Source organism: Micromys minutus (genome assembly GCF_963924665.1).
Source record: "Micromys minutus genome assembly, chromosome: 10".
NCBI classification, from domain to species: domain Eukaryota; kingdom Metazoa; phylum Chordata; class Mammalia; order Rodentia; family Muridae; genus Micromys; species Micromys minutus.
Window position 1 is genome coordinate 47,316,736 of NC_137979.1, and position 26,303 is coordinate 47,343,038.

The 26,303-nt window shown below is 48.7% G+C and overlaps 3 protein-coding genes across 5 annotated transcripts in view; all 3 read right to left on the bottom strand.

The window, feature by feature from the left end:
- Positions 1 to 2,388: 2,388 nt before the first annotated feature.
- Positions 2,389 to 3,447, bottom strand: HCRT (hypocretin neuropeptide precursor; the record flags this gene model as incomplete). Its single annotated transcript, XM_080922271.1, has 2 exons — positions 2,389 to 2,763; positions 3,427 to 3,447. The coding sequence occupies 2 exons, from the start codon at positions 3,445 to 3,447 to the stop codon at positions 2,389 to 2,391; spliced, it is 396 nt and encodes a 131-aa protein (XP_080778397.1).
- Positions 3,448 to 6,231: 2,784 nt separating this feature from the next.
- On the bottom strand, positions 6,232 to 10,311 carry GHDC (GH3 domain containing). Of its 2 annotated transcripts, XM_080922678.1 has the most exons (9): positions 10,247 to 10,311; positions 9,645 to 9,916; positions 9,235 to 9,356; positions 8,618 to 9,116; positions 7,993 to 8,185; positions 7,829 to 7,900; positions 7,623 to 7,756; positions 7,183 to 7,268; positions 6,232 to 6,922 (listed from the first exon to the last, which is right to left on the bottom strand). In XM_080922678.1, the coding sequence occupies exons 2-9, from the start codon at positions 9,901 to 9,903 to the stop codon at positions 6,707 to 6,709; spliced, it is 1,581 nt and encodes a 526-aa protein (XP_080778804.1). In that variant the 5' UTR covers positions 9,904 to 9,916; positions 10,247 to 10,311; the 3' UTR covers positions 6,232 to 6,706. The 2 variants fall into 2 exon arrangements, with proteins under 2 accessions (XP_080778804.1, XP_080778803.1); XM_080922677.1 differs by lacking the exon at positions 10,247 to 10,311 and having other exon boundaries at positions 9,645 to 10,170.
- An 8,785-nt stretch (positions 10,312 to 19,096) lies between these two features.
- Positions 19,097 to 26,303, bottom strand: part of STAT5B (signal transducer and activator of transcription 5B) — a 39,025-nt gene continuing 31,818 nt past the window's right edge. For both annotated transcript variants that reach the window (XM_080923674.1, XM_080923673.1), the window contains exons 16-19: positions 25,279 to 25,449; positions 22,348 to 22,399; positions 21,979 to 22,083; positions 19,097 to 21,524 (exon numbers count right to left, since the gene is read on the bottom strand). In XM_080923674.1, coding sequence (XP_080779800.1) covers positions 21,398 to 21,524; positions 21,979 to 22,083; positions 22,348 to 22,399; positions 25,279 to 25,449 — 455 coding nt within the window. In that variant the 3' untranslated portion in view covers positions 19,097 to 21,397. The remainder of the gene's footprint in view (positions 21,525 to 21,978; positions 22,084 to 22,347; positions 22,400 to 25,278; positions 25,450 to 26,303) is intronic.

Consider the following 26,303-nt stretch of genomic DNA (forward strand, 5'->3'; position numbering starts at 1 on the left):
GAGGCGTTGCGCGGGCTGCGTTCAGCGGGGCCTGGCCGGAGGGGGCGCGCTACCGGCGGGGCCGGGGCGCCCCATGCGCCGGCCTGCCTCCTCCCTCCTCTCGTCGCCGCTGCCTGTGTGCTCTGAACCTGTTAGTTCTAAGCTCTGCTCCGCAGCACTTCGGGAGCCGCCACCCCCACCCCACCCCGCCCCACCTCCCCACGGGTCAGGTTTTTCCCGGAGGGCTCGGCCCGCGCCCACCACGTGGCTCCGCACCGGGAGGGGCCGCCAGAGACACCGGCAACCCTCCTCTGTGGCCCTCCTCCCAGAGGGGAGCGGCCCACGCGTGTCTCTTGGGGAGAGACTCGGAGACACGCCCACCATCCAGGCTTGAGGTGATGAGGTGGGACTCGAACGGTGGCCACGCCCTTCTTTCAGGGTGATCACGCCCCTACGCGTGGTTCCCTGGCTGCTCCGGTAGCTCTACCCCACGGGTTTCCCCGCGCGGCCCACGCTGGGGCTGGTGTTTGGTTGACACTGCCGCCTGCTGGAGTTGAGATATTTCCTTCTTAAAAAAGAAAGAAAGAAAGGTTGTTTTTAATTTATTTTGCATATGTGTGTGTACACGCCTGTGCCAGTGTGGTGGTCAGAGGCCAACTTTCCGAAGCCAGGTCTCTTCTTTCGCTTTGTGAGTCCTTAGGATCGAACTCAGTTCTTCAGACTTGACAGCAAGATCTCTGTCCACTGAGCCATCTTGCCAGCCCTAGTGTCTCTCTCTACTTTAAGATTTTACTTGATTGTTGAAGGGCTGCTACAGCAATGTGACACCAAGCAGATGGCTTAAACAATTCTGGGGTCTGGAAATCTGAGTTCAAGGTGAACTCAGGGCTGGGTCCCTCTGAAAGTTGTGAAGTAGAATCTCTTCCATGTTCTCTGCCAGCTTCTAATGGGGTTGCTGGTGACCTCTGACATTTCCTAGCTGGAGGGTGCATTGTCCTAGCCTTTATTTCCATGATCATGTGAATTCTTCCTGTTTCTCTGTGTGTACTGTAACCCCCCTTTTTTGTAAGAACACTATTTATACCAGATTACAGGTTTACCACACTCAGATCCTATCTATCTCACCTTAGCTGACTACATTAGCAAGGCTACTTCCTAAATTCTGAGGGGTTAAATTTGCAGTGTGTGAATGGGGGGGCACACTTCAATCTGCAAGAGGCACCTTTGGCTGGAGCTGTAGACCAATCTTTACCCATTCTCTGTTTAAGAGCATCCCCAGACTTCCCATTCTAACAAGTTCTGTCTTAGAGTTTTACTGCTGTGAACAGACACATGACCAAGACAAGTCTTATAAGGACAACACTTAATTGGGGCTGGTTTACAGTTTCAGAAGTTCAGTCCATTATCATCAAGGCAGGAACATGGCAGCATCCAGGCAGGCATGGAGCAGAAGGAGCTGAGAGTTCTACATCTGCATCTGAAGACTGAAGGCTAGTGGAAGACTCACTTCCAGGCAGCTAGGGTGAGGGTCTTATAGCCCACACCCACAGTGACACACTTACTACAACAGGGCCACACCTTCTAATCACGCTACTCTCTGGGCTGAGCATATACAAACCATCACAAGGTGTAAAATCTGCTGCTTATATGCAATGGCTGCACAAACGTACCCACTTCCTTTCTAGTGTAGCATTGCTCACACTCCATGGGTCAGTGGTCCACACTACAGATGCTCTGGAAGGCTCCTCATGGAAGCTTGCCTTTTCTGCAACCTTACATTCAGCCCTTGCCGATTGGATTCTTTGCCTTTGAGCAATTTCCCAGGACCTCTCTGCATAAGTTCCTATTATAAAACAGTAGGGCCTGAGGATATAGCAGTTGATAAGGTGATTGCTTAATTAATATGCATGAAGATCAGGTGTCAGTCCTCTAGCTTTGCATAAAGGAGGCGTGGTGGAATACCCTTGCAAAATCAACACCGCCAGGGAGAAAAAGGCAGTAAGATCGGGACATTTAAGTTTAAGGTCATTCTGGTCTTTTGAGGGCAACCTAGGATATGTAACACCCCGTTTCCAAATAAATAAAGTGGGTAGTAGAACAAAGTAAGGGCATAGTACCTCATTTCCACCCTCCCAAGTGCGCAGCACACACCCCAGGGCTCTGCAAGGTTCTTTGCTGGGTTCTTCCCCACCAAGTATTTCGGACTAGAAACACAAGGTCCTTCCAGGCCCTAGACTCATCACAATTCTCAAGATGCTTTCCTGCCCCCTGGAGGTCTGAACTTGACACACAGGAGCAAAGATTAGTCACGCCAACCAACAGAGAATCGTCTTTATTGCCGTTTACCTAGAGACTGACACTCGTGAGCAGAGGGGGAAGTTAGGATCAGGACAAGGATAGAAGACGGGTTCAGACTCCGGACCCGCCCCGGGGCGCCAAAGCGGTGGCGGCGGTGGCGGTCTGACAGCGGTGACCAGGGCAGGGACGTGGCTCTAGCTCTGCGCCTGCGCGGCGGCCCATGGTCAGGATGCCAGCTGCGTGGTTACCGTTGGCCTGAAGGAGGCGCTGCAGCCGTCCTTGGAGGCCTGGGGGTCCAGGCCGTCGCTTTCCAAGAGTCAGGATGCCCGCAGCGTGGTTGCCAGCTCCGTGCAACAGTTCGTAGAGACGGCAGGAACACGTCTTCTGGCGACAACAGTCGGGCAGAGGCTGTGCGTCCACCCCAAGCGACAGCAGCGCCGGCGGCAGTAGCAGCAGCAGCAGCAGCGTCACGGTGGCCCAGGGAACCTAAAGGGGACAGAGACAAGGCGCAAATGGGTTTCGCTCTGAAACCAGTTGGCTCTGAATCTCTCCTTTCCTGAGATCTTGCTTCGCTGTCACTGAGTTTCCTGAGGCTGGCTCCTTTGTCAACTCACCGTTCACTACACAACCGAGCCACATCCTCTAGGAAACTCTCATTGGCTTCTTTGGGGTAGAAGTTTGCCCTGTGCAAACGTTTTTAAAGGCTTGACACTTGCAGACCGGTGCGCCTGGGTCTGTCTGCATCAAACTTACAAGTCTGATGGAAACAAAGGGTTTATTCTGTGTAGTCCTTCCCTCTACACCCATCAGGATTGTTCCTTTGCTGGTGAAAACTAAGCATTATGGCTTTGAACTAGTTTCCCACCCTCTTGGGACAGCCCTGCCTCACCTACAAACTAGGCATTAAATCATCCTTACTACCCAGGGCTGTTGAGTGGAAGGCATAACTGACAAGCATGGAGAGGACCCATTAAACATGAGCCCCTACGGGATGATACCCAGTGTTAACTGAGGAGGCAGATTGCCAAGAACCCACCCAGATTCTCCTCTTAGGGCTATACTAGGAAGATCATAGGAGCCCAGCCCTGGCAAGCACTCTCATGTCCTCAGCAGTTTGATGAGATGCGTTCCCTACTTCTAGCTCTTTACCTTTGTAGAAGGAAGGTTCATGGTGTCTGGAGCTCAGGGGACGGTAATCTGGAGAAGATGGTGTATCTTCAGTGCACAGGTCCAAATACCCAAGAAGTCTGAGGCCGTCGACTCCTGTGGCTTGTTTCCAGGGGCCAGGGGTTTATAGTGCTCTGAGGTGTGTGTGTGTGTGTGTGACATGAGTACATGCATCTACTTTAAACCAGACAAAGACATGTCTAAGATTAGCATCTTACAGGGGAGCCGTTTCCAGGTTGTACCCAAAGAATGGCCGCCCTGTCCCTGGTCCCCAGCTAGTCCGTCTGCCCGTTCCTTGGAGATAGGGCAGTTTCTGAGTACTAATGAGGTTACCTTGTACTCAGGAATCTAAGTTCACAAAAGAGGCCTTGGCTGGGACACTCGCTGGAGACAATGGGGGAAGGGACAGTTGCTAATTAGGGGCAGAAGTAGCAGCCTGAGAACCACTGTCGATGGTATGTTGAACGTAGGGAGGGTACCTGGGTGGCATGCTTCCTCACCCCCACTGACTCTGGGGTCCATCAGGTTCCAGGGCCTTTTCATCCATGGAAACAGCTCTTGACCTGCCCTCCCCCCACCCCACAGCTCTCCTTTTCTTTTGTCCCTTTCACCAAACTCCTCCATGAAAAAGTCTTGGAGACTTACTATGGACAATGGGTGAGAGAGAGTAGCCAAGCCTGGTTTTTAGAAGCTGAGGAAGAGTAGGCATCTCCTGGACCAGTAGAGAAGAGGGTAGTCTGCCATCTCTAGGATTGAGCTGTCATGGAATAGAGTAGGTAGTCAAGGACTCAAGTCATCTCCAGGCCAAGTTTGCCTTCAGGGTCCTGTTAGGAAGCTCTTGGTGCAGATCAGTCCTGCCTAGGATGTGACCCCATTTTCTTAAATTGGTTTATTTTTAGATTTATATGTATGAATGTATTTTTACCTGTGTGTATGGATCTATACTGCATGTATGCCTGATGCCTGTGAATGCCAAAGGAGGGTTTTGAAACCCCTGGAACTGGAGTTATGGGTAGTTGTGAGCCACCACGTGAGCACTGAGAACCAAGATTGGGTCCTCTGCAAAAAGCAGTAAGTACTCTTAATGGAGCCATTTTTCAAGTCTCCATGTCTTCTCCCTTAAGGAACACGCAAACCAAGGGAGGAACTACTCCGACACCAGCAAAAATTAGACAGGCACTTCCTTCTGGGTGGGGCAGGGGGGTCCCTCAAAGGCTTTGCCTGAAAAGTATCTTGCATTAGGTAGGTAAGGTGTACTGGCTGGTTTTGTGTCAACTTGACACAAGCCAGAGTTATCACAGAGAAAAGAGCCTCGGTTGGGGAAATGCCTTCATGAGCTACAGCTATGAGGGGAGAGGGGAGAGGGCCCAGCTCATTGTGGGTGGTCCCATCTCTGGGCTGGTAGGCCTGGATTCTATAATAAAGCAAGCTGAACAAGCCAGGGGAAGCAAGCCAGTAAGCAGCATCCCTCTGTGGCTTCTGCATTAGTTCCTGCTTCCTGACCTGCTTGAGTTCCAGTCCTGACTTCCTCTGGTGATGAACAGTGATAGGGAAGTGTAAGCTGAATAAACTCTTTCCTCCCCAACTTGCTTCTTGGTGATGGTGTTTTGTGCAGGAATAGAAACCCTGACTAAGACATAAGGGAACAGAATATGCCCGAGAAGGGACAACGGGGAACAAAGGCTTAGATGATACAGTGCTTAGTGCTTGGCTCTGGAGGGATGGGGTATGGACATCATGGTTTCTATGAGGTTAAAGGGAGAGGTAAGGTGGTTACGGTTTTCTCCAGGGTCTTGTATGCCAGGCTGGGCAGACATTGGTGGGGGGCTTTAAAAGGCTAGACTCTCTCTCTCTCTCTCTCTGTGTGTGTGTGTGTGTGTGTGTGTGGTGTTAGGGGTGCTGGAGAGATGGCTCAGAGGAGCCACATGGTGGTTCACAACTATCTGTAATAGCCCTTTTCTGGTATGTCCAAAGAGAGTGACAGTGTACTCACATCCATAAAATAAATTAAATAAAAAAGGTTGATGTGGGACTGACTAGTGAAGGGAGAAGCAGAAGCTGGATACTGATCTAGATTTGGGAGGAGTTGTAGGTCTTGGCCTCCTAGCCTTTCGGCTCATTTTCCTCACTGTTAGGGACACTCCCTTCAGGTAGCTCTAATGCTCCTTCCTGCTGTGACACTTCTTGTCTTGAAGGGTGGCTTCCTCCTTTCTCATCATGAAAATGATTTGTACAGGCCAGGAGGGAGCCCAGTGCTGTGAAGCTGGCAACAGCTACCTCACCTTCAAGCTGTGCTTGGCATGGGAGGGAAGGGGGTATCTGTCTGCTGGGTGTGAAAACCACGGTGAGAGTCTCCAGGGGCTCCTCTATGCTCACAGTCCCATCTCCAGGCTAAACTTAAGCCAGTGTGCAGAGTAAGTGAAGGACCTGGAGCTCAGGATAGAGAAGGAATGGTGGGGACCCCAGACAGTGGCTGAAGCAGTGTGCAGAGGACCCCACATTACATTCCCAAAGGAGGGCCCATTATAAGGATAAGAGAGTTTTATTTGAAGGCCTAGAGAAATGGTTCAGCAGCCAAGTATTTGATATTTTCACATAGGACCTGGGTTTAGTTACATATAGTAGCTCCCACTTGCCCAAAACTCCAGTTCCAGAGAATTCCCTATCCTCTTCTGGCCTCTGAGGGCATTCACATATACATGGTGCACATTCACACGGGCAGGCAGACACACAGATAACATAAAATAAATGCATTAAATTTTAAAAAGAAATTTATTTGGGAATTGATCTAGGGAACAGAATGATAGAGTAGGCAAGGGGAAGAAGGATGGAGGGATGGGAGGAGAGCTGGTAAGAAGAGTATTCAACACTGAAGGATGTGGGCCACAACCTCAGCCTTTCAGGAGGTTGTACAAGATACATCTTCGACTGTGAGACAATGAGGCTGAAGTTTCTTCATCTGCTCCCGGAGTATTGCCTATACTTTCAGCCTTAGATGTACCTTGGCCAAGCCCATTAGAAGGGCTGCAGCATAGAAAGCCACCAGCAGTCTCCTGCAGGATAGGTTGATCGGGGGGACCATTGGTGGGTTCAGCTGTATCCCCAAAGCCTGCATCTTAAAACTTGCCAATGAGTCTAAGGTCTCCCTAAGGTCCAAAGGCTCTGATGGGCCAATACTATGTAACGTCTGGTCCAGGACTCAACATCCAGAGATGTCCTAGAGGTAAGAGTGAAGCAGGAGCAGGAAGGCTGGCTGCCTTGGTTAGGATATCACCCTCTTCTGCAGGAGCTGGGCCAGGTGCCTGAGCCTGAGGACCCGAGGCATTTCAGGACAGGAAGAGGAGGGGCAGGCTGCTAGTGCTTCCCGAAGTGCTCTGAAGCTCCCTGGCCTCACCAGATGGACTCTGGCAGGACTCACACTGCCCCAGTACCGAAGGGACTTGTACTGAGGGGAGGCTTCTTGAAGGCAGTGGTCAAGCTAAGGGCAGAACAGTGAGGTGAGGCCACAGTGCAGTGGCATGTCTACCGGACACGCATGACCATATCCAAGGCTACATGCACTTAGGATTTTGGTGTGGAAATGAGTGGTGTAGGACCCATGCTCCCTTCCCAGGTTCTCTGAAGGGGGCTCCCCCTCCCCAACACCCACCCCATCCCCTTAACTCTCTCATCTCCATGACAACTAGGGGCTTGTAGAGCAAAAGAGATTTAGAATCAGACCCAGGTCTCATAATTTACCTTGTCTCGATTTTCCTCTGACAGATTCCTCAACCCCCTCAGCTCCACAAACACTTCGTAGTGTGGGGCGGAGCCCTCACAGGAGTCTGAGGATAAAGACATCAGAATACAGACTTTCTGAGGACAAGGCGGCTTCGAGAGCCAACATCTGGCGCCCCCACTTCTTCCCTATTCTAAGGTTCATGGGTGGGGGGAGAAATGATCCTTGGTGGGGAGTAGCAAATAGAGGGGAACCTAGAACTGACTCCTAAATATGAGACAGGTCAGAAAAGGGGTGAAGACTTTAGGGATGGAAGTTAGATATAGAGAGGGACTTTCCTTATGAATAGTGGGGAAGGGTAAGTTTCATCTTCTTTTTGGATGTGTCTGGTTAGGGTGAACATGGGTTGGGGGATAGCCAGACCCAAGAAATGGAGGTAGAAAATGGAAGAGATGCTTACCCAGAATGCTGCTCTCCACACAGACATGGTCTAACAGCTTGGCCCCTGGCCACTGCCCCACTGCTTGGGCCAAAGCCACAGAGAATACCTTCTCATCAGTAACTTCTCCTCGAACACTCAGGCTCTGTCCTAGCCTGAAGAAAGAAGGAAGAGGGAGTGGGCCCAAGGCACAGGGACAGCCCTCACTGTCCCTCAGGGTTACCTACCTGCAGGTGAACCTGACCACGGGACACTGATTGTGGGTACCAACCACTTGTACCACGTCGCCCAGGCGGCACCTAAGGAGTGGGTTGAGAGGAAGAGTGAGCTTTTGTCCCTTCCCAAGGCCAGGGTCCTTATCAGTGGTGACAAAAGGCCAGCAGGGGCTCACCTGGTCAGGCTGGTATGGTCAATCAGCACCAACTCATACTCTTCCCCCCTTTGGGCATCAGTAAGAAGGACAGTGGAGGCTGCCTCCTCTTGGGTTCCTTCCTTGATTGGAAGCAGCTCAATAAAGGGAACTCCAGGGGGCAGAAGATAGGATCCTTGGGGTTGCTCTGGCCACAGGTTTAGGCCCATCACCCCTTTAGAGAGCAAAACAATCTTGTCAACCTCGTGGTACATTCCCTTCTGCCAGGCAACAGCAGAAAGGAACAACTTTCTCACTCTGGACAACAGACCCAGCTCCTCTAAGCATCTGACTTTCCTGATACAGCCTTTCTGGAATCCCCCAGGTCCAGCCAGCTCTTTCCAGGTCCTGACTGGGTCAAAGCAGACAGAGATGCTGTGGTTCTATCTAGCGGGGATCAGAGCTGGAAACAAATCCTGGTACCACTTGCGTCTGTGTGAGATGCTATGTGTCAGTGAACCTTGGCATGCTCAGCTGTTAGAGCTAGTAACCCATACCATCCCAGGCACCGAGGAGAACGGAAGTGGGCGTGGCTCAATACCTGGTAGCTAGCTGCGTGATGTCTGCCCCCAGCCCCACCGGCATCCAATCCCCACATCAAGCTGACCTCCAGAGGTAGCATACGCAGGAGAGAAGAAGGCTAGCCCTTGGCACCACAGGACCCTAAGGGCAGCCACAGCTTCTGCCTGTCCTCCTGAGTCCAGAGTCACCACCACCTGCAGCTTTGGCCAGAGCCGGAGAGCCAATCCTCGGGGTCCCTGCTCCAGGGCCTTCTGCAGCTCAGCTGCCCGTCCGGGAAGCTTTCCTAAGCTCCCAGCTGCTATGGCCTCAGCCAGTTCTTCACCATCCACCTCCAAGCCTACAAAGACATCCAGGAGCTCCACTGCAGTCCTTGCCTCAAGTACCCTTAGCCCCGGGGATCTCAACGCCTCCAGCAGCAGGGTCCGGGTGTCCTTGGCTCCAACTGGGCTTACCCGGCCCAGGGCATGCCCGAGCCAGGGGACAGAGTAGGGCCATGGGGAAGTAGGGGTCACACAGGCAGTACTTCCTGGAGCCAGCGCTTCTGGATAGGCCTTGTTTAGGGTTATTAGGCCCAGCAGGGTGGCCTGGAGGGAGACAGGAGGGACGGTCATTCAGACTTTAGAATCTGACCTCAGCTACCGCAGTGGGCCGCCTTTGTACAACCTTTTGTGAGAGTCTGCTGTTGTGGGGGTACCTGTTTACCTGCAAAGAGGCATCTCCATGGTACTGGGGTAAGGTAGGGGGCAGGAGCTTCTCTTCACTTTCTTTCTCCTGGGTGTGGCTGGTTTTGGTCGGTGGAAGATGATTCCGGAAGGTGCTCATGTCTGTAGATTCCCCCCACCCCCAAACAAAACAAAACAAAACTCCTCATGAAGTGAGAAGTGGACAGCCTTGAGAAAGGAACCCAGAAAGGACCTGGGAAGTGGGGTGAAGGCTAGAGCAGGGCCCAGCAAAGAAAAAACCCATCTTAACTGGAGTCAGGTGCAGGCCATGGTAGGGTCCTGCACCAAGCCAGTCATATTGGGGGTAAACACCTTTGGGTTCTAGAATCTGACTGTGTTGTGGGTTATCTTCTCTCATTGGGTCACCTCCCCCAAGTGCCAGAAACACACCTATGTTCTCCCTGGGGAGACAGCAAGAACCCTGGGCTTTCTTCAGACACCACCTGAGGGCCCGGTGCTGGCTCTGGCCCACATTCAGTGTGCTGTGTTCTAGTTTCCGCTGCTGCCAGGCGGCTGCCCAGCCCAGCACCCCCCAGGCCACCCGGTGCTGGAGAAGGATCAGCCAGCATGGCCTGGCACCCCGAGATCTTTGCTGCCAGAGTATAGCCAGCAGGGGCAGGAGCAGCAGCAGCAGCCACAGCAGGGGCATCTCCAAGTAGCTCCTGGGAGAAGAATGGAACAGAACGGGGCTTGAGGGGGATAACCATGTCTTCCCACACACTCCGCCGCACACAGAAGACAGAGGAAGGAAGACTGTGGGAGGAAGCCAGGGCCCTGCTGGGCAGGTGATATGGAAGAGAGAGACCCTCAAGACTGTCCTCCCTGCTTCCAGTCCTCCCTCGGAAGACGAAAAGAGGGCTGGGCATGACATATAACGTTTTTGCCCACTCCCAAGTGACTTTGTTTTCTCTCAGGATCTTCCCTGCCCTGGTCCCATTTCCCCTTAGAGCCCTGGGTGTCTATAGGACCTGTCATAGCCCACTTCTGCCTACTTTCAGCACCCCAGATCCCTCAGGGTCCCTCAGTACATCTGGTCTCTGTATACCGCAGTCCTGAAAGTTGAAGTGACTTTAAAAGGCAGGGCTTGGACAGGAAATCCGGCCTGACTGGGCGGACCTGGGGGCAGGGAGGGCTGTTCTTAAAGGAACAGATCACCTAAGTTCCTACAAGTTGAGTTGCTGGCTCAGGCTGGCAGATGAGGGAGTTAAGGCCAGGGTTAGCAAAGTCAAGAAAGACAGGGAGGTGTGTGTGGAAAGAATGCTTGCTTTCCACCTAAGAGCAAGCTCTGATTGGAGAACAACTACCACAGCTGTGGAGGTGTGATTGTTCATACCAGTTGTTCCAGCCCTAGGGATTGTGTCAACCTAAAGAAGACAATGTCAACCACAGCTAAGTAACACGTTCAAGGTCAGCCTGAGCTACAAGTCTTAAAACAACCTATTCTATAAAATGCATCTGGAATCCCTGCATTTGGGAGAGGCTTGGGAAGAAGAATGGTCCACTAAGTCAGAGGCCAGGGTGGGCTACGTAGCCAGGTGCTACCTTACAGCGTATAGCCAGACCTTGTGATACATACTTTTAATCTCAACACTCAGCGGTTAAAAAATAAAAATTTATGGGCTGGAGAGATGGCTCAGTGGTTAAAAGCTCTGGCTGCTCTTCCAGAGGTCCTGAGTTCAATTCCCAGCAACCACATGGTGGCTCACAACCATCTGTAATGGGATCTGATGCCCTCTTCTGGTGTGTCTGAAGACAGAGGACTCATATATAAATAAATCTTTAAAAAAATTATAAATAAAAATAAAAAATAAATCTTAAAAAAAAAAAGACCTCTATGAGTTTGAGACTAGCCTGATCTACACAGTAAGTTCCAGGACTAAGAAACCTTCAAGACAGACAGTCGGTGACAGTCATCTGATGGCCGGTCCTTAAATAGGGTGCCTTACAGCAGTTTGTCATATATGGTTCTATCAAATCATGACTGAATATACTGACTTTATCTTAAAAAAACAAAATAATTAAAAAAAATCAAAACACATTTGAAATATTTATTTCAATTTTAGAATTTTTTATTGGTTCTTTATGATATCTCATCATTGTCCTCCCACCCAAAATCCCTTATTTTAAGTGCATTGATATTTTACCTGCATGTGTGTCTGTGTGAAGGTCTTAGATCCTCTAGAACTGGAGTTACAGTTTGTGAGATGCCATGTGGGTGCTGGGAATTGAACCCCGGTCCTTCGGAAGAGCAGCCGGTGCTCTTAACTGCTGAGCCATCTCTCCAGCCCTGAAATATTCCTTTTTAATGTGCGTGTGTGTTTCCATGTGTGCAGTTTCCCATGGAAACCAGAAGGCTTTAGATCTGCTGGAGCTGGAGACACATGGGTTGTGAGCCACCCAACAAGGATGAAAGAAGTTGTGGCCTTCTGGAACGGCAGCAGTAAGTGTTCTGATTGCTGAGACAGCTCTCCCGCAACCCCCCTCCCCCAAAAGAAAGCCACTCTCTCGGGCATGACCTATTTATCTGGCAGTGTGGTGTGTATATCCATCAAGGTGGGCTAAGTGTTCTTTAGGATACCCTGTGGTCTGTAAGAAGCTCCTTTCTGCTTGTGTTCTGAATGCCAACCCTCGAAATGCTCAACTTTCAATGCTGAACACCCAGGACTTGTGGGAAACCTTGTGTCTCACCTCAGCCGAGCCTGTTTAATTACTTCTCCCTCCCCACCTCCCTTCTATCTAGAAGGCCATGCATTTGCTTATTCATTTCTTTACGATTTGAAAAGCAGACTGCCTTGTTTGGATGCTGTCTTAGGGTTTTATTGCAGTGAAGAGATACATCAGGACCACAGCGACTCTTATAAAGGAAAATATTGAAGTGGGATTGGCTTACAGTATATTTGTTTTTTTAAAAAAGATTTATTTATTATATATAAGCACACTATAGCTGTCTACACAGCAGAAAAGGGCGTCAGATCTCATTACAAATGGTTGCTAGGTCCTGGAAGAGCAGTCAGTGCTCTTAACCACATAGCCATCTCTCCAGCCCTGGCTTACAGTGTATGATCATGTTAGGAAGCATAGTAACACATAGGCAGACATGGTACTGGAGAGGTAGCTGAGAGCCTTAACGTCCTGATTGACAGGTAGCAGGAAGAGAGAGCAACACTAGGCCTTATTGGAAACCTCAAAGCCCACCCCCAGTGACACACTTCCTTTAACAAGACCACACCTCCTGATAGACCACTCTCTCTGAGTCTATGGGGGCCATTTTCATCCACCACAGGCGTGTCAAAGAGTTTTGGACACCTAACCATCTATACTCGCCTTCAAAGGGACACAATAACTACTTGTCTATCCTTGACCCAGGGTTGGTCCTCTTCTATAACAGATGGTGGATTTCTTCAACCCAGTATCATTCAAGAGGGACACACGTGGAGCTGTGAGGGAGGAAGGACTCACCCAGCTATCCAGCCAGATAAACCCAATCAACCTTGGTGATCAATATGATGACAGATGTCTTAGCTAGATCGCCCCCACATCGGTTTTTATCACTTTTAGCAACAGATTTATTAGATATAATCCACACATGATATGAGTCACCCATTGAGTGTATGACTCAATGTATTCAGGGTCTCCATGGGTCCAGCATGCCCAAAACAACTCTGCCTTTGCCAGATGTGGTGGTACATACCTTTGATCCCAGCACGCTGGAGGCGGAGGCAGGTGGATCCCTGTGAGTTCAAGTCAGCCTGAACTACAAAGCAGGTTTCAGGATAGCCAGGGCTACATAGAACCTGTCTTAAAGAAATAACACAAAATATGTATTTGTATCTGTGCACAGCATGTGTGAAGATCAGAGGTAACCTGTGGGCATGGGTCCTGTCATTCCACCATGTGGGTATCACGATCAAGATAAGGTCATCAGGCTTGGCAGCAAGTGCCTTTCCCTGCCATCTCTCAGACCCTAGCCTTGAATTTTTCATCCTCTAGCCTCAGTTTCCTGATCACTGGATTTACAAATATACATCCTCACACCCGCCTCCTCCAACACTTATTCTAAAGTGCGTGACATGGTATCTCATTGTGTGTGATTGTTTGATAGACAGAGTTTCTCTGTGTAGCCCAGGCTGTCCTGGAACTCATTTTGTAGGCCAGGCTGGCCTCGAACTCAGAGATCCTCCTGCCTTTGTTTCCTGATTAAAGGCACGGACCACCACTGCTTTGCCTTATTGTGGTTTTAATGTTCACTTTACTTATGACACATCAATCATCTTTCCATGTTTGTTGGCCATATGTAAAGAAATATCTAATATCATACACTCACATTTGAGGTTTTTTTTTTTTTCCTTCTTACTAAGTTGCAAGAGTTGCTTCTATACTTATAGCCACACCCCCTGACACCCCCTGTGACTGTGTCCTATTCTGTGCTGCTGCTCATTTCTCAGGATGTGCTGGAGCCACTGAGGCTTTATACTGAGGATGCTTTCCCACAGAGGAGTATCACGCTTACTGATTCCAGATCTTAGGGAGAGCGTGGGGTTTTTCACCAGTGTGATGGTAGCTGTCAGGTTTCAGCATCCTCTGAAATGGTTGCAGTTAAAGCCACCTGTAACTTCATGTTTTTCCACCCATCCATTTTGTTTCCAGAAATAAACTTAAAAAAAAAAAAGATTTATTTACTTATGTATACAGTGTTTTGCCTGCATGTATGCCTGTGGGTTCAAAGAGGGCACCAGGTCTCATTATGAATAGTTGTGAGCCACCATGTGGTTGCAGGGAATTGAACTCAGGACCTCTTAACCACTGAGCCATCTCTCCAGTCCCAGAAATAAACTTAATATTTCGTGAATAAATGAATGCTTGGGCCAAAAGCTTTGCTTTTTCCCTGACTAGTTCCCATTTACTCTGTCCCAAGTCAAGCCACATGGCTGGTTACCTGCTCCTCAGTTTCATATGATTGTCCTCTGTGTCTGGGGCAAATCTCCCCTCATCCCCCAAGCCTGACTGTCTCCCAGAATCCTCCCTCTGCCTGATGTCCCACCTTCTAATCCTGCCTCAGCTCATTGGCCATAGGCTTTTTTTATGGACAGGTGAAGCTTCCATACATTGCACAAGAGACTCTATAACTGGTCAGGGTGCTTTTCTTCTCTCTCCTTTTTTATGGAGACAGAACTTCTTTGTGTAGCCCTGGCTGTCCTAGAGCTCACTCTGTTGTCCAGGCTGGCATGGAACTCAGAGAGCCACCTGCCTCTGCCTCCTGAATGCTGGGCTAAAGGCATCGTCACCCAGCTCAGTTTCTTCTTTCACTTATACTGATACTCAAATAGGCTCTCTTATGCTAAGCTCCCTCTGAATTACAGAGATAAATCAAACTCATTTGGAGGTCTTCCAGTAGCTAAGGCTCACTTTGAGTCTTACAGTGTTAGTGTACAGCTCCGTTTATATGCTGATGTGTTCTTTTTTTAATGTCTTTTTATATTTTATATAACAGTTCCCTTTATATGTTGGTGGGTATAATCTGCCAGCCGGGTGTTCAGGATATTTGTGTCCGTCTTCATGAGTCATGTGATGTCTTGGTCTGACTCTGGCATTAGGACAGTGCTGCTTTCATGACATGATCTGGAAAAGCATCAATGTTTACATTTTCCGCAGCACACAATAAGCTCAAACCGTCTGTAGGGGTTCGAGAGACGGCTCAGCAGTTAAGAGCACTTGCTGTGCTTGCTGCCTTTGTAGAGGACCTGGGCTCAGTTCCCCTTCGGTTCCTGGAGATCTTATGCCTTCTTCTGGGTCACTGCGAGCACAAAGCTCATACAGTGCACAGAAACACAGGCAGGCAAGACACTCATAGACATAAAATTCAATATTCTAAAAACAACATGCTAATTGTTATGGTATACGTATGTGTGTGTACGTGATGTGTCCACCAACCTCCAGTATCCTGAGACAGGCTAGGTCCCCTGGCTCTGGAATGGAGAGAGGAACAGCTAAACAGCCTCAAGCTAAAACAGCATGTCCTTGAGAGCAGCCACAGGGAGAAACTATTTCCAACAGAGGGTTATCATAGCTCATCCCTTGGTAGAAAAAAAAAAAAAAAAAAAAAAGACTACTTTTTTTTTTTTTTTTTTTTTTTTTTTTGAGCAGGAAGCCAGAAGCTCACACACTGATGAAGAAAAAGGTCATATATGCCAAGCTCTCTCTGAATTACAGAGATAAATCTGACTTTGTGGTGAGAGAGATCCCCGACTTGGAACTTCCCACAGGGCCTTAGGAAAGGTCCCTGAGTCTCCCTCCCTGCCCTGACAGTTATCCAGCCACCTGGAGCTATGGCAAGTCCTTGAGCCCCACCCTCCCTGCCCAACCTGTTATCCTGTGACCTGAGCCTTTGGCCAAGATTATGTTAGTTAGTTTGCCAATTAGACATAAACTAGAGTCATCTGAGCAGAGGGAACCCTGAGAAAATGCTGCCATCAGATTGGCCTGGGCAAGCCTGTGGGTCATTTTCTTGATTGATGACTGATGTGGGAGGCCCAACCCACTGTGGGCGGTTCCAGTCCTAGACAGTTGGTCAGAGGGTGTGTAAGAAAACAGGCTGAGGAAGCTAGGGGGAGCAAGCCAGTATGCAGCACTCCTCCAGTGATCTTGCTTCAGTTCCTGCCCTGACTATCTGTCCTGATGGGCCCCAGCTGTGAGCAGAAATAAACCCTTTGCTTTTCAGGTTGCTTTTGGTCACAGTCATAGAAACCAAACTAGGACAAGGACTGAATCTTGTCCTGTTTGCATGGCTATGATTCATGTGGCCCTTATTTGGATGGCAGAAATTGTACGACTGGAAACTGCTTGCCCATTGGGGCTCATATGAACTCCCACACTGAGCACCAGCCAATCAGGACACTGTACACAAAGTGCTCAATCTAACCACTTAAGAACGTAAAACTGTAGACATGTTCCCACACCTCATACTGCAGATAGTATTCTAGTTACTGCCCAGTGTGATGACCTCTGCAGCGTGTTCAATACACTCTGCTTCCTACTGAACACTTATTTATTTATTTACGAGTATGAGTATTTACCTACACGGATGTTCATGTATCAGAGGTGTGCCTGGTGCCTATGGAGGCCAGAAGAGGGTACTGGATCTCCTGGAAATGGAGCTACATATGGTTGATTGTAAGCCACCATGTGGATGCTGGGGACCGAATTCAGGCCTTCTGCAAGAGCAGTAAGTGCTTTTGTGTTTTGGATGTTTGCTTGTTTGTTTGTTTGTTTTTTGGAGACTGGGTTTCTCTGTGTATCACTGACTATCCTGAAACTCTGTAGAGCAGGTCTTGAATTCAGAGATCTGCGTGCCTCTGCCTCCTGAGTGCTGGGATTACAGGCATATACCATCATGCCTAGTTTATAGTAGAGTGTGCTGGCTAATTTTATGTCAACTTGACACAAGCTAGAGTCATTAGAGAGAACCTCAATGAAGAAAATTCCTCAACAAGATTGAGCTATAAGCAGGCTTGTAGTATAATTTCTTAATTAGTGATTGATGGGGAAGGGCCTGGTCCAGTGTGGGTGAGGACACCCCTGGACAGGTGTGTTAATAGCTTTTTTTTTTTTTTTTTTTTTTTTTTAAGATTTAATTTATGTATGCGAGTACACTGTTGCTCTCTTCAGACACACCAGAAGAGGGCATCAGATTCCATTACAGATGGTTGTGAGCCACGTGCTTGCTGGGAATTGAACTGGGGGGGGGGAGGGCCTCTGGAAGAGAAGTCAGAGCTCTTAACTTCTGAGCCATCTCTCTAGCCCCTACTAGTGGCTTTTTAATAAGTATGTTTGTTGCAGTTTTCCTAACCCAGCTAACTCCAAAATAATTGAGAGTGGATTATATTTATTTAACAAGCTTTAAGGGCACAACAGCTGAGCAGTACTACTCTGTATTTCAATCCTCAAAACTAATCTGGCGACCTCCCAGTCAAAATCTCCATGATACTTGCATTTTAGTATTATCCGGCTCTCTGGGCTCCAGGTGTTTTCTCATGGTGTCCCCTGACTCTCTGTTTCAAATCCCTTCTTCTTCCTGTCTCTTCCATCCCCTGACTGGGAGGAAGCCCAGCCCTGTTTTCTCCCCTGCTCAGTCATTGATTAATCAGCTTCTTTATTGACCAATAATTTAGAAGTAATGTTTTGCAACCAGATCTGGGGGCACCAAAATCAGCTTTTGAATAATATACAAGGATAATCTTTACATAGTGCACAATAACGTTATGCCTACACAGGTGGTCCTGGGTTCTATAAGAAAGCAGGCTGAACAAGCCTTGGAGAACAAGCCAGTAAGTAGCACCCCCTCCATGGCCTATGCATCTGCTCTGGCCTCCAGGTTCCTACCCCATTTGAGTTCCTGTCCCGACTTCTGTCTTTTGAAGGACTTCCCTGCATGTGACTGTCATCTTTAACCTGACCTGTAAAGGACCTCCAACCTGCAGGACCAATATCTTTAACCTGACCTTACAAAAACTCCACCCAGGTGTATGGCAGGCTTGCCAAAACCCAGAAGGAGGGGCTGGAGAGATGGCTCAGTGGTTAAGAGCAATGGCTGCTTGTCCAGAGAGGACCAGGGTTCAGTTCCCAGCATCCACACGTAGCTCACAGTTCTGTCTGGAACTCCAGTTCCAGGGGATCCAGCACCCTCACCTAGACATCAATGCACATAAAAGAAGAATAAATAAATCACGGGAAAAAAAAAAAAAAAAACAAAAGAAACGCAAAAGATTCAAGGCAGCAACCAGAGGACTGCATTCAGACTCTGTATCTTCATCCTGTTTGCTCTTTCCCCATCATTCCTGATGATAGTTCTGAGAAGGTCTAAGCCAAATAAACCCTCCCCTCCCCAACGTGCTCTTTGGTCATGTTGCCTCACTGAAGCAACAGTAACCCTGACTAAGACACAGAGACACTTACAACGGAAATCTGTCATTCTGACTTGCTGAGAGTTCATCCATTACCGTTCCACTCAGCCTGTGAGGTGTCTTGGTCCCTGCCTCCTTGCAGCCTCATCCCTAGCCAAGAGACTCCCACAGCATAGCCCCTGGCCCAGGATCTCCAGAGAACCTGTGGGAAATGAGCTACCAAACCTAGAACATTCTGGCCCACACATAACATGGCTCCAGCCCTTCTCATGCTTTCCTCTAAGTCTATCCCTCAAGTTGAAGGCCTTTTCCTTCCTAAACTTCTATTTGTTCCAATGGCTGGCACACTGGGCTGCTGCTGAGGGCCTGTTTACTCTGGAGACTGAGAAAGAAAGACGGGAGTTCAACCACAGCCTGAGACCTTGTCTCAAAAGAAAAAGAGGGCTAGGCCTTAGGGGACATAGAGTACTTCCCTGGCATGCTGAGGACACAGGTTCAAGTCCCAGCACCACGAGAGAGAGAGAGAGAGAGAGAGAGAGAGAGAGAGAGAGAGAGAGAGAGAGAGAGAGAGAGAGAAAGGCTAGCTCAGGATCTCCATGACCCTTCCTTCATGTTCTCTTGTATTTTATGACCTTGGGTATCGGGAACCAATGTGCTGTCACCGCCAGTTTTCCGACATGGTGCCAGGCTCAGGGGAGGAATCTAAAGGTACTCAGTTAAGGTTGGCTTTCCATCAGGAAGAGTCTGAGGAGAATCTGAGGTGGCTCTCAGCCCAATCTTTTCCCAGCAGGAGGGTAAGAGATGCCAAAGCCAATGGCGTGTAATCTCGGGCCACCGAGTCTCAACTAGTTCCCCTTCTTAGGGTCATGCTGGCGACTGAAAACATTTCCTGTCAAAGCCACCCTCCCTTGGCACGTGATGGAAAGGAAACAGGACTCAATATTATCCTTCAGGAGACGCCTTTATTGTAACATAAAATACACAATTTTGTGGCTGTCTCAATTTATACACAATACTTTTTGGTGACTATATACTAATCTGCCTCGACACTAAAATATGTATCTGAAATAAAACATTAAAAAGAAAAATTATAAAAGAATATTTTTGTTGTAGGAGATAGCCACTTCAAGTCTCCTTCCATCTCTACAAAGCAACTCCCCTCAACGCCACACCCCAAAGCTGAGATTTTCCTGACTCACGGGTGAGTCTGAGAGCAGGCAAGAGGCGGGTGGAGACCTGCCCTCGTCTTTGTGTGCAGGAGTGGGGCAGAGAGAGGCCAGCATGCAGATAGGGAACACACTTTCCAGTTAAAAACCTCTCCCAGGTCCAGGCACAGCCTCAGTAAGTCCAGGCAGTTTAACAACTTTGTGGAAGCCTCACTTTTTGGCACCCTTTTCTCCAAACCAACTTGAAAGTAAACTTAGAACCTTCCAGGGGTGCCAGGCTGCTCCACTCTCCCCATGCCCTGGGGCCATACCCACCACACATGTAGAGGCCACACCCTTGTGAGGGTTACTGGGACAAATAGCCAAAGGCAGGTAGGGAAGAGTCCCTAAGCCTGGACTTCTCTAGCAGTTCCAGCTTTCTTCCGAGGAGGCAGGGAGGGGGCTCACACCTCCTCCATCCAGCCAGCACCTGAGGCAGAGAGGCTACCGCCAGGCATAGAAAAATCAGTGTATAAAACCAAGCCAAGGCAAACAGCAGCTTTTAAAAACTCATCTCCCAATAAATAATTTACTACACAGGAGTATTTTCCTTTAACAGTAAAACACTGATAAATTCAGAAGTTATTTTTGTAAAAAAAATATGTTTATTTACTTGCATGTATAAAAATAAGGTTTTGGGGCTCCTCTCCTGGGCGTGCCTCTGCCCTGGTTTGGGAGAGGAAGCCAAGGGGGGCTTCGCAAGCGTGAGTGGTAGCTGCTCTGCTTGCCCCTCTCCCTGACGGCCCACTGCAGTCCCTTCCTTCCTTCTGGAGACAGTACAGAGGAGACTGTGGAACAAAATCACACTGAGGCTTTCCGCTTTGCTTCTACAGCTTTTCAAGCTTCCTGGCAAACCTGCTGACTGCATTTCCCCAATCCCCAATGGCACCCAGCACCCAGCACAGTGCTGGCTACCTGCTTGGCAGACTGGCCCTGGGTACAGGTCCCATTCCTACTGCCTAATCCTCAGGACACTATGTGACAGTGAAGGGAGATGAAGTGATCTGGGTACCGAGGACCCAGGACCTGATGCAGGAAGAGGGAAATTTGATGTCAAATTAAGGTGTGAATGGGAAAAACATTAAAAAAAAAAAAAGACCTGATTCAGAAACAAAAACACCACCGGACATTTGCAGAAAGTCATTATCAGCAAGCTTGGAGAAAAGCCTTGGATAATGCAGGCACAGCCTGTGTCGAAGACAGGCCACACCCAGCATCTGGAGCTGGGATTGGGTCCGCCACACCCGTGCCGGTGGAGCGCAGGGTATCACCTGTACCTGTACGCTCAGACCTGGGTGGCCCTCCTTCCTCTCCACTATTTTGTTAAACAGGCCCACTTGAGTACGCACACGTAAGTAAGCTGAGTGGCAGTTCTAGAAACTGACTGAGTGAGCAGAGGGAAGGAGCCAGTGTTAAGATTGGGGAAGTGGTGAAAACAGTCACTCCCCACCCAAAAACCTGTGACCACCCTTGCCCCAACGTCTTTGATTCAGCTCCCCTTTCTGTCCCTTAAGTAAAGGGAGAGGGGACACGTGAGGCACTGGCTTTTACCAACAGACAGTCATCTACATTTCAGAAGACAGGCAGGGGACAATGACAGCTTGCTTGGACTATGGACTACCTGGCAGAGGGACGGAGGCTCCCCAGAGACGGGTGCTTTTCCTCTCTTTGTCCTTTTCTTACTTGGACAGTCACGTGTCGAGGGTCAGCCACCCTTAAGACACATGGCCAGGTTCCAGGGTTCAGGGAACCGACTGCTTTTTTGCACATGGTAAAAACAAGCACGGCCTCTGCCCTGGTGTGGCGGCTTAGACTGGACAGCAGGGGTGGAAAAAAAACACAACGTGCAAACTCACACACTCACACTCACGCGCACTCCCTTCACTAGTGCCACTATGCACAGAGACATTAAAGTCACAACTAGTATTAACACTTCACATTACGAATATTGTTTCCAAAGAGAAGCGATTCATGGAATTAAAACATCCACAGGAAGTTCCTCCATGAGGACGATGAAGCTGCAGGCGGTGAGGTCTGGTCATGACTGCGCGTGAGGGACCCACTGACTGTCCATGGGCCGGCCTAAGAGCTCTTCCACGCGCCGTGCCACATCCATTGTGTCTTCCAGATCGAAGTCCCCATCGGTATCAAGGACGGAGTCGGGGCTTCAGGGAAAAGACAAGTGATGAGGGGTAGGGGTAAAGGTTATCATCTGAAACCCCACAACCCATCCGGTGAGAGAGCTGGGCTGTCCCTTCAACTTAGGCCCTCACTAGAAAGAAGATCTCCTGACAGAAACCAAAGACCTACGCTGGCTAAGTCATCAGACTGTGCAATCTATCCTAGCTGCCCTCTTCCAGACTCTAGACAGTCCTTACACACAGAGCGTGGCAAATCTCCATTTGTTCACAGAAGAGGAGCAGATGCCAATTTGCTCGTGACCATTGATGCTTTAAACATGTGGTGGAATCTCCCCCTCTCGCAGGCCTGGACCTAGGCCAGGTGAGATAAGACCCAGAGAACTTTCAGGTTCCTTTGCCCTGACTCTAGGCCTTAGTGGTCCAACCCGAGGCCAAGGGCCCAGTTGCTCCCCATTTATGTCCCAAGAGCATGACCTACTTCTGTGGGTACATGTTGTAGTGAGCCTGGGGGCACACTACTGGGGAAGGAGCCTGGTCCATGTAGGTGGCGCCACTCCCTGCATCTGTAGAAGCATTAGCAAACCTGTGGAAGGAAGCAGAACACAACTTCAGCCACATGGACTGGAGGAGGGGTTAGGGGGACATCTTCATGTCCTTTTCAGGACACAGGAGGCTGGACCCCAGGGGCCTAGCCACACAGCATGACTGAAACTCAGTTACATCTCAAAGGCTAAGCCAGGTTTACTGGGGTACGAGGGATGCTGGACCCAGCAGCAGAGTTGCTGGGTGCTGGGGGAAGAACACAAAGCAGAGAGGCACCAGAACAGAGCTGGCTCTGGACACTTACTCGGGGACCACTTGCTTGATCTGTGGCTTCACATATCCGTCTGCTGCTTTCGCTGCCAGGGAGAAGAACAGTGAAAACCAGGGACCTCAGAGACACCTCCCTCAAAAAACCCCATCTTTTCTAGGGTTAGTACACAGTCACCTAATCTCGACTCAGAACACGACAAGGCAGGTAACATTTCTGTGTGCTGGGAGGCCTGCTAGCGACGTGCAGAACTAAAACTGCTAATCTGGCCACCTTCCAGGTCAGCTGGCATGATTTAGAAAGTACCACACAGAGAAGACAGACACTGCCAGGCACATGTAGTTAACTGCTAGTGGCGTATACTTGTGAAATATTTGTTTTTCTTTAGAAACAGGATCTCTCACTATGCAGGCCAGGCTGCCTTCAACCTCACAGAGATCTGCCTGCTTCTACCTTATGAATTCATGGCTGTACCTGACTCTTTGTCTGGTACTGGGGACTGAACCTAGGGCATCATATATACCAGGCAAAAGCTCTACCACTGAGTGGACCCCACCCCCCACCACCAAGCCTCTTTTCACTGTGTTTGGAGACAGTGTCTCACTAAGTTGTACACGCTGGCTTTGAACTCACTCTCTACCCCAGGCAGGTGTTATACTTTGGATCTTCCTGCCCCAGCCTCCCAAACTGAGATTATGCCTGTGTCTGCCACCATAAATGAAAAATAAAAGCTTTGAAAATTTTTCAGCTGGAGCCGGCAAGACAGCTCAGTGGGTAAAGGTATTTGATAGCACAAGTCCCATCCCCAAGACCCACACCGTGTAAGAGGAGTTCTGACTCCCAATGTTTGCCCTCCTACTCTCACATGCACACCATGGTATATGTGCACATCACACACACACGCACACACAAAATAAAAGCAGATGGACTGGGTTTCTATGAAAATCACGTCTTTGTCCTTGAGAAAATAAAACTTAAATAACACAGAGAAAAGATTTTCTATATAGATAAATCAGTAGAGGATTAATATTTTTCTTGGGCACGTGTATATGTGTGTTCACACATGTGCATATATATACACGCATGTGTATACATGCATTTGTGTGCCCAGGCATGTGGAGGAACACACACACTGGTATTACAAATGCCACGTTGCCTGGCTTTTTAAAAAATGTGTAGGCTCCAGGTAACAAACTCACAGCAAGTACTCTACTGACTGAACAATCACCTCACCCTCACATTAGTATATTTTCTATATAAAAATATAACTTAAACAACAATAACAAGGGAGAAATACAGAAAAAAATTACAAATGGCCAAGGCTGGCCAATGGTGGATGAAGAATCTAGGTTCAGGAGCTAAATCAAGCTGAAATCCTGGCTTGGCCCCTTCCCAGCCATGAGATCTTTGGCAAATTAGTTTATTTCCCTACGCCTTGGTTTCCTTTTAGGTAAGAGGAGTTATAGTCATACTGTAAGCCAGCTCCCAATTAAATATTTTCCTTTGTAAGAGCTGCCCTGCTGTCTTTCCGCAGCGAGAGAACAGTGGCTAAGACGGATACTATAGGAAACACAGAGGCATCCGGCGAATGCTAGCTGCTGCTACTATGCTAATTATTCCGAACTTATTACTCATCAGAGGTAAAGGTTGCCTAGAATCATAGAAACACACACAAGATCTAAAAAGTACCACTTTTATGCCAACCAGGCTGGCAGACATGAACGGAGGCTGTCCTGTGTTTGGCAAAAAGACAGAGAAATAGGTGTCCAACAGATAGCTGTGGGAAAATGTGAAACTGGATTTTTGAAAACAGTTTTGGAAAGATTTGTCAAAAAGCTTAAAATGCCCTTTGACCGCATTCTGCTTAGGAATTTTTCCTAAGGAATGGTCTTTGAACAAGATACTTGTACTAGGTTATCCCAATATCAGTCCTAAGTGAAAATAAGTTAAATAATATGACTCTCAATGGTCTAACTGTGGTATAGGACAGTCACTAGGTAATGGAATCCAGTGCAACCAGGAACATGGTACAGCATGAATATATTACTGACCTGAAATCCCTTACGTGTGTTCGTGTGCGTGTGCGTGTGTGTCATGCACACATATACCATGGTGTGCATGTGGGAATAGAAGGACAAGCATTAGGAGTCGGCACTCTTCTTACACAGTGCGGGTCCTGGGCACTTAGGATTACGCATGCTTTGAACTTTCACCCGGCCTCCATTACTGAGGTGTCCTGGCCTCAGTTCTGATCACCGGCTTCCTGCTTGGCTGGAAGCATCCTTCCTCCAGGCTCTGGGGAGCTTTTCAGCCACCTCAGCTGTACTTGCTCTCTCAGCCTAGGGTGCTTGTTCTCTAGGTCTTTGCAAAGACAGTTTCCTTACTTTGTTCAAGTCTATTCACATCACTTCCTCAGAAACCTCCCCGACCCCTCTAGAGAGATGGTGCCCCCTCCTGGCCACACCTCCATTATCCACTTTTACTTTATTGCTCCTAAGGGAATCCACTGCTAAGTAAACAGGACTCTTCCCTGACTCACTTGCTGCTTTCTCTCTCTGACCAGACTGCAGCCTCCCAAGTACCCAGGGAGAGAACAGACCACAGGTCTACAGGATGTTGAAGAACGCCACAGAGCTGTCTACAGAAGCCAGCCTCTAGATATATGTGAAGTCTTTCTTAATGAATTTGTGTATTTCCTCTAAAAAATTACAACAATACGGAATATTCTGGTCAGGAATGGTGCTGTGCAACTTTCATCTCAGCGTTCAGGAGGCAGAGACTTTTCACTGACAGACCCTGCAGACACCTGCCCTGGGTATTGCCTGCAGCCAAGTGGGGTGCTGTTTGAGTTTTGAGATTTGCACATACACGCATATGCTCATGCATGCCCCGCCCCCAACACTAGCAAAACCCCAAACAAAACCAAAACTAAAGTCAGTACAAAACCCACTGCAGAGAGGCGCTCACCGGTGGCGGGCTCACATGGGACTGGTGTGTAGTACTTAGAATATACTTCATCCTTCGGCCGGTCAGGAAACACGTATATGAGGTAATTCAGGTCCCCCAGGCGGTCAGCGAGGGACCGGATAGAGAAGTCTCTAGTGGTAAAAGGCATCAGATTCCAAAACATTCTCTCCTCTAGATCAATAAACAGAACAATCATATTCTAACTATGGTTTCCAAATGTGAGGTCTTAAAGTCCACACACCGAAAACTTAAGCCCCATGTTAAAGTCACGCCACCAGAAATGTTCATCCCCAAAGGTCAAGCCACCCCGGTGGGCTCAAGGAGTAGAGTCCTCTCTGGTCGTAAAGCAACAGCTCTGGAGCTAGAGAGATGGCTTGGCAGTTAAGAGCACTTGTTCTTGCAGCAGACTGGGGTTCAATTCCCAGCATCCACGTAATGGTTCACAACCATCCAGTTCTAGGGCATAGCACACATGTGTATGCACTGCATACACAGGCAAACATGCAGGTAAAACACCCACATACAAAATAATAAAATTAAAATAAGGGAAAGAAAAGAAGTAGCTTCTAGAGACCCGATCTGTTCTAGGAAACACACCCACAGCCGGAGAGCCTAAGCTATACAAGTAAGTTGGTAGAGTGTTTAACACGAAACACACAAACTAGCACACTCACAGTGAGAGCCAGACTAAGGAGGGGACAGACATTCTTAGGTGGCAATGCTCAGCAGCAACACCCGACATTAATTAGAGAATCGTGGCCACAGAGGGACTGAAACGAGCTCCAGGCTGAGTAACAATGAGGCAAACATTTCAAAAGGGAAGTGGCTGCGACACTGCCTGACGCCCATTCTAGGGCTACCATTCAGCATTTCCCATAATAAGATTTGCTTATGAGCAGCTGTGTCATGGCTATGTTGGTGATTTCTGTAATTAGGCCTGTCCCCAACAAACAATATATTCTCAGTAAGATGTGTTGGAATCATCTCGTGACAAAGCAGCTGACTTTGGACACAAAGCCAAACTG

Coding starts and splice junctions, on each gene's coding strand:
- GHDC (XM_080922677.1), bottom strand. CDS start 10,125: ATGTCATGCCCAGCCCTCTTTTCGTCTTCCGAGGGAGGACTGGAAGCA. Junction 7,757..7,828: donor GTGGTCAGGTTCACCTGCAG/GTAGGTAACCCT, acceptor TTCTTTCTTCAG/GCTAGGACAGAGCCTGAGTG. Junction 6,923..7,182: donor CAGAGGAAAATCGAGACAAG/GTAAATTATGAG, acceptor TTCTGCCCTTAG/CTTGACCACTGCCTTCAAGA.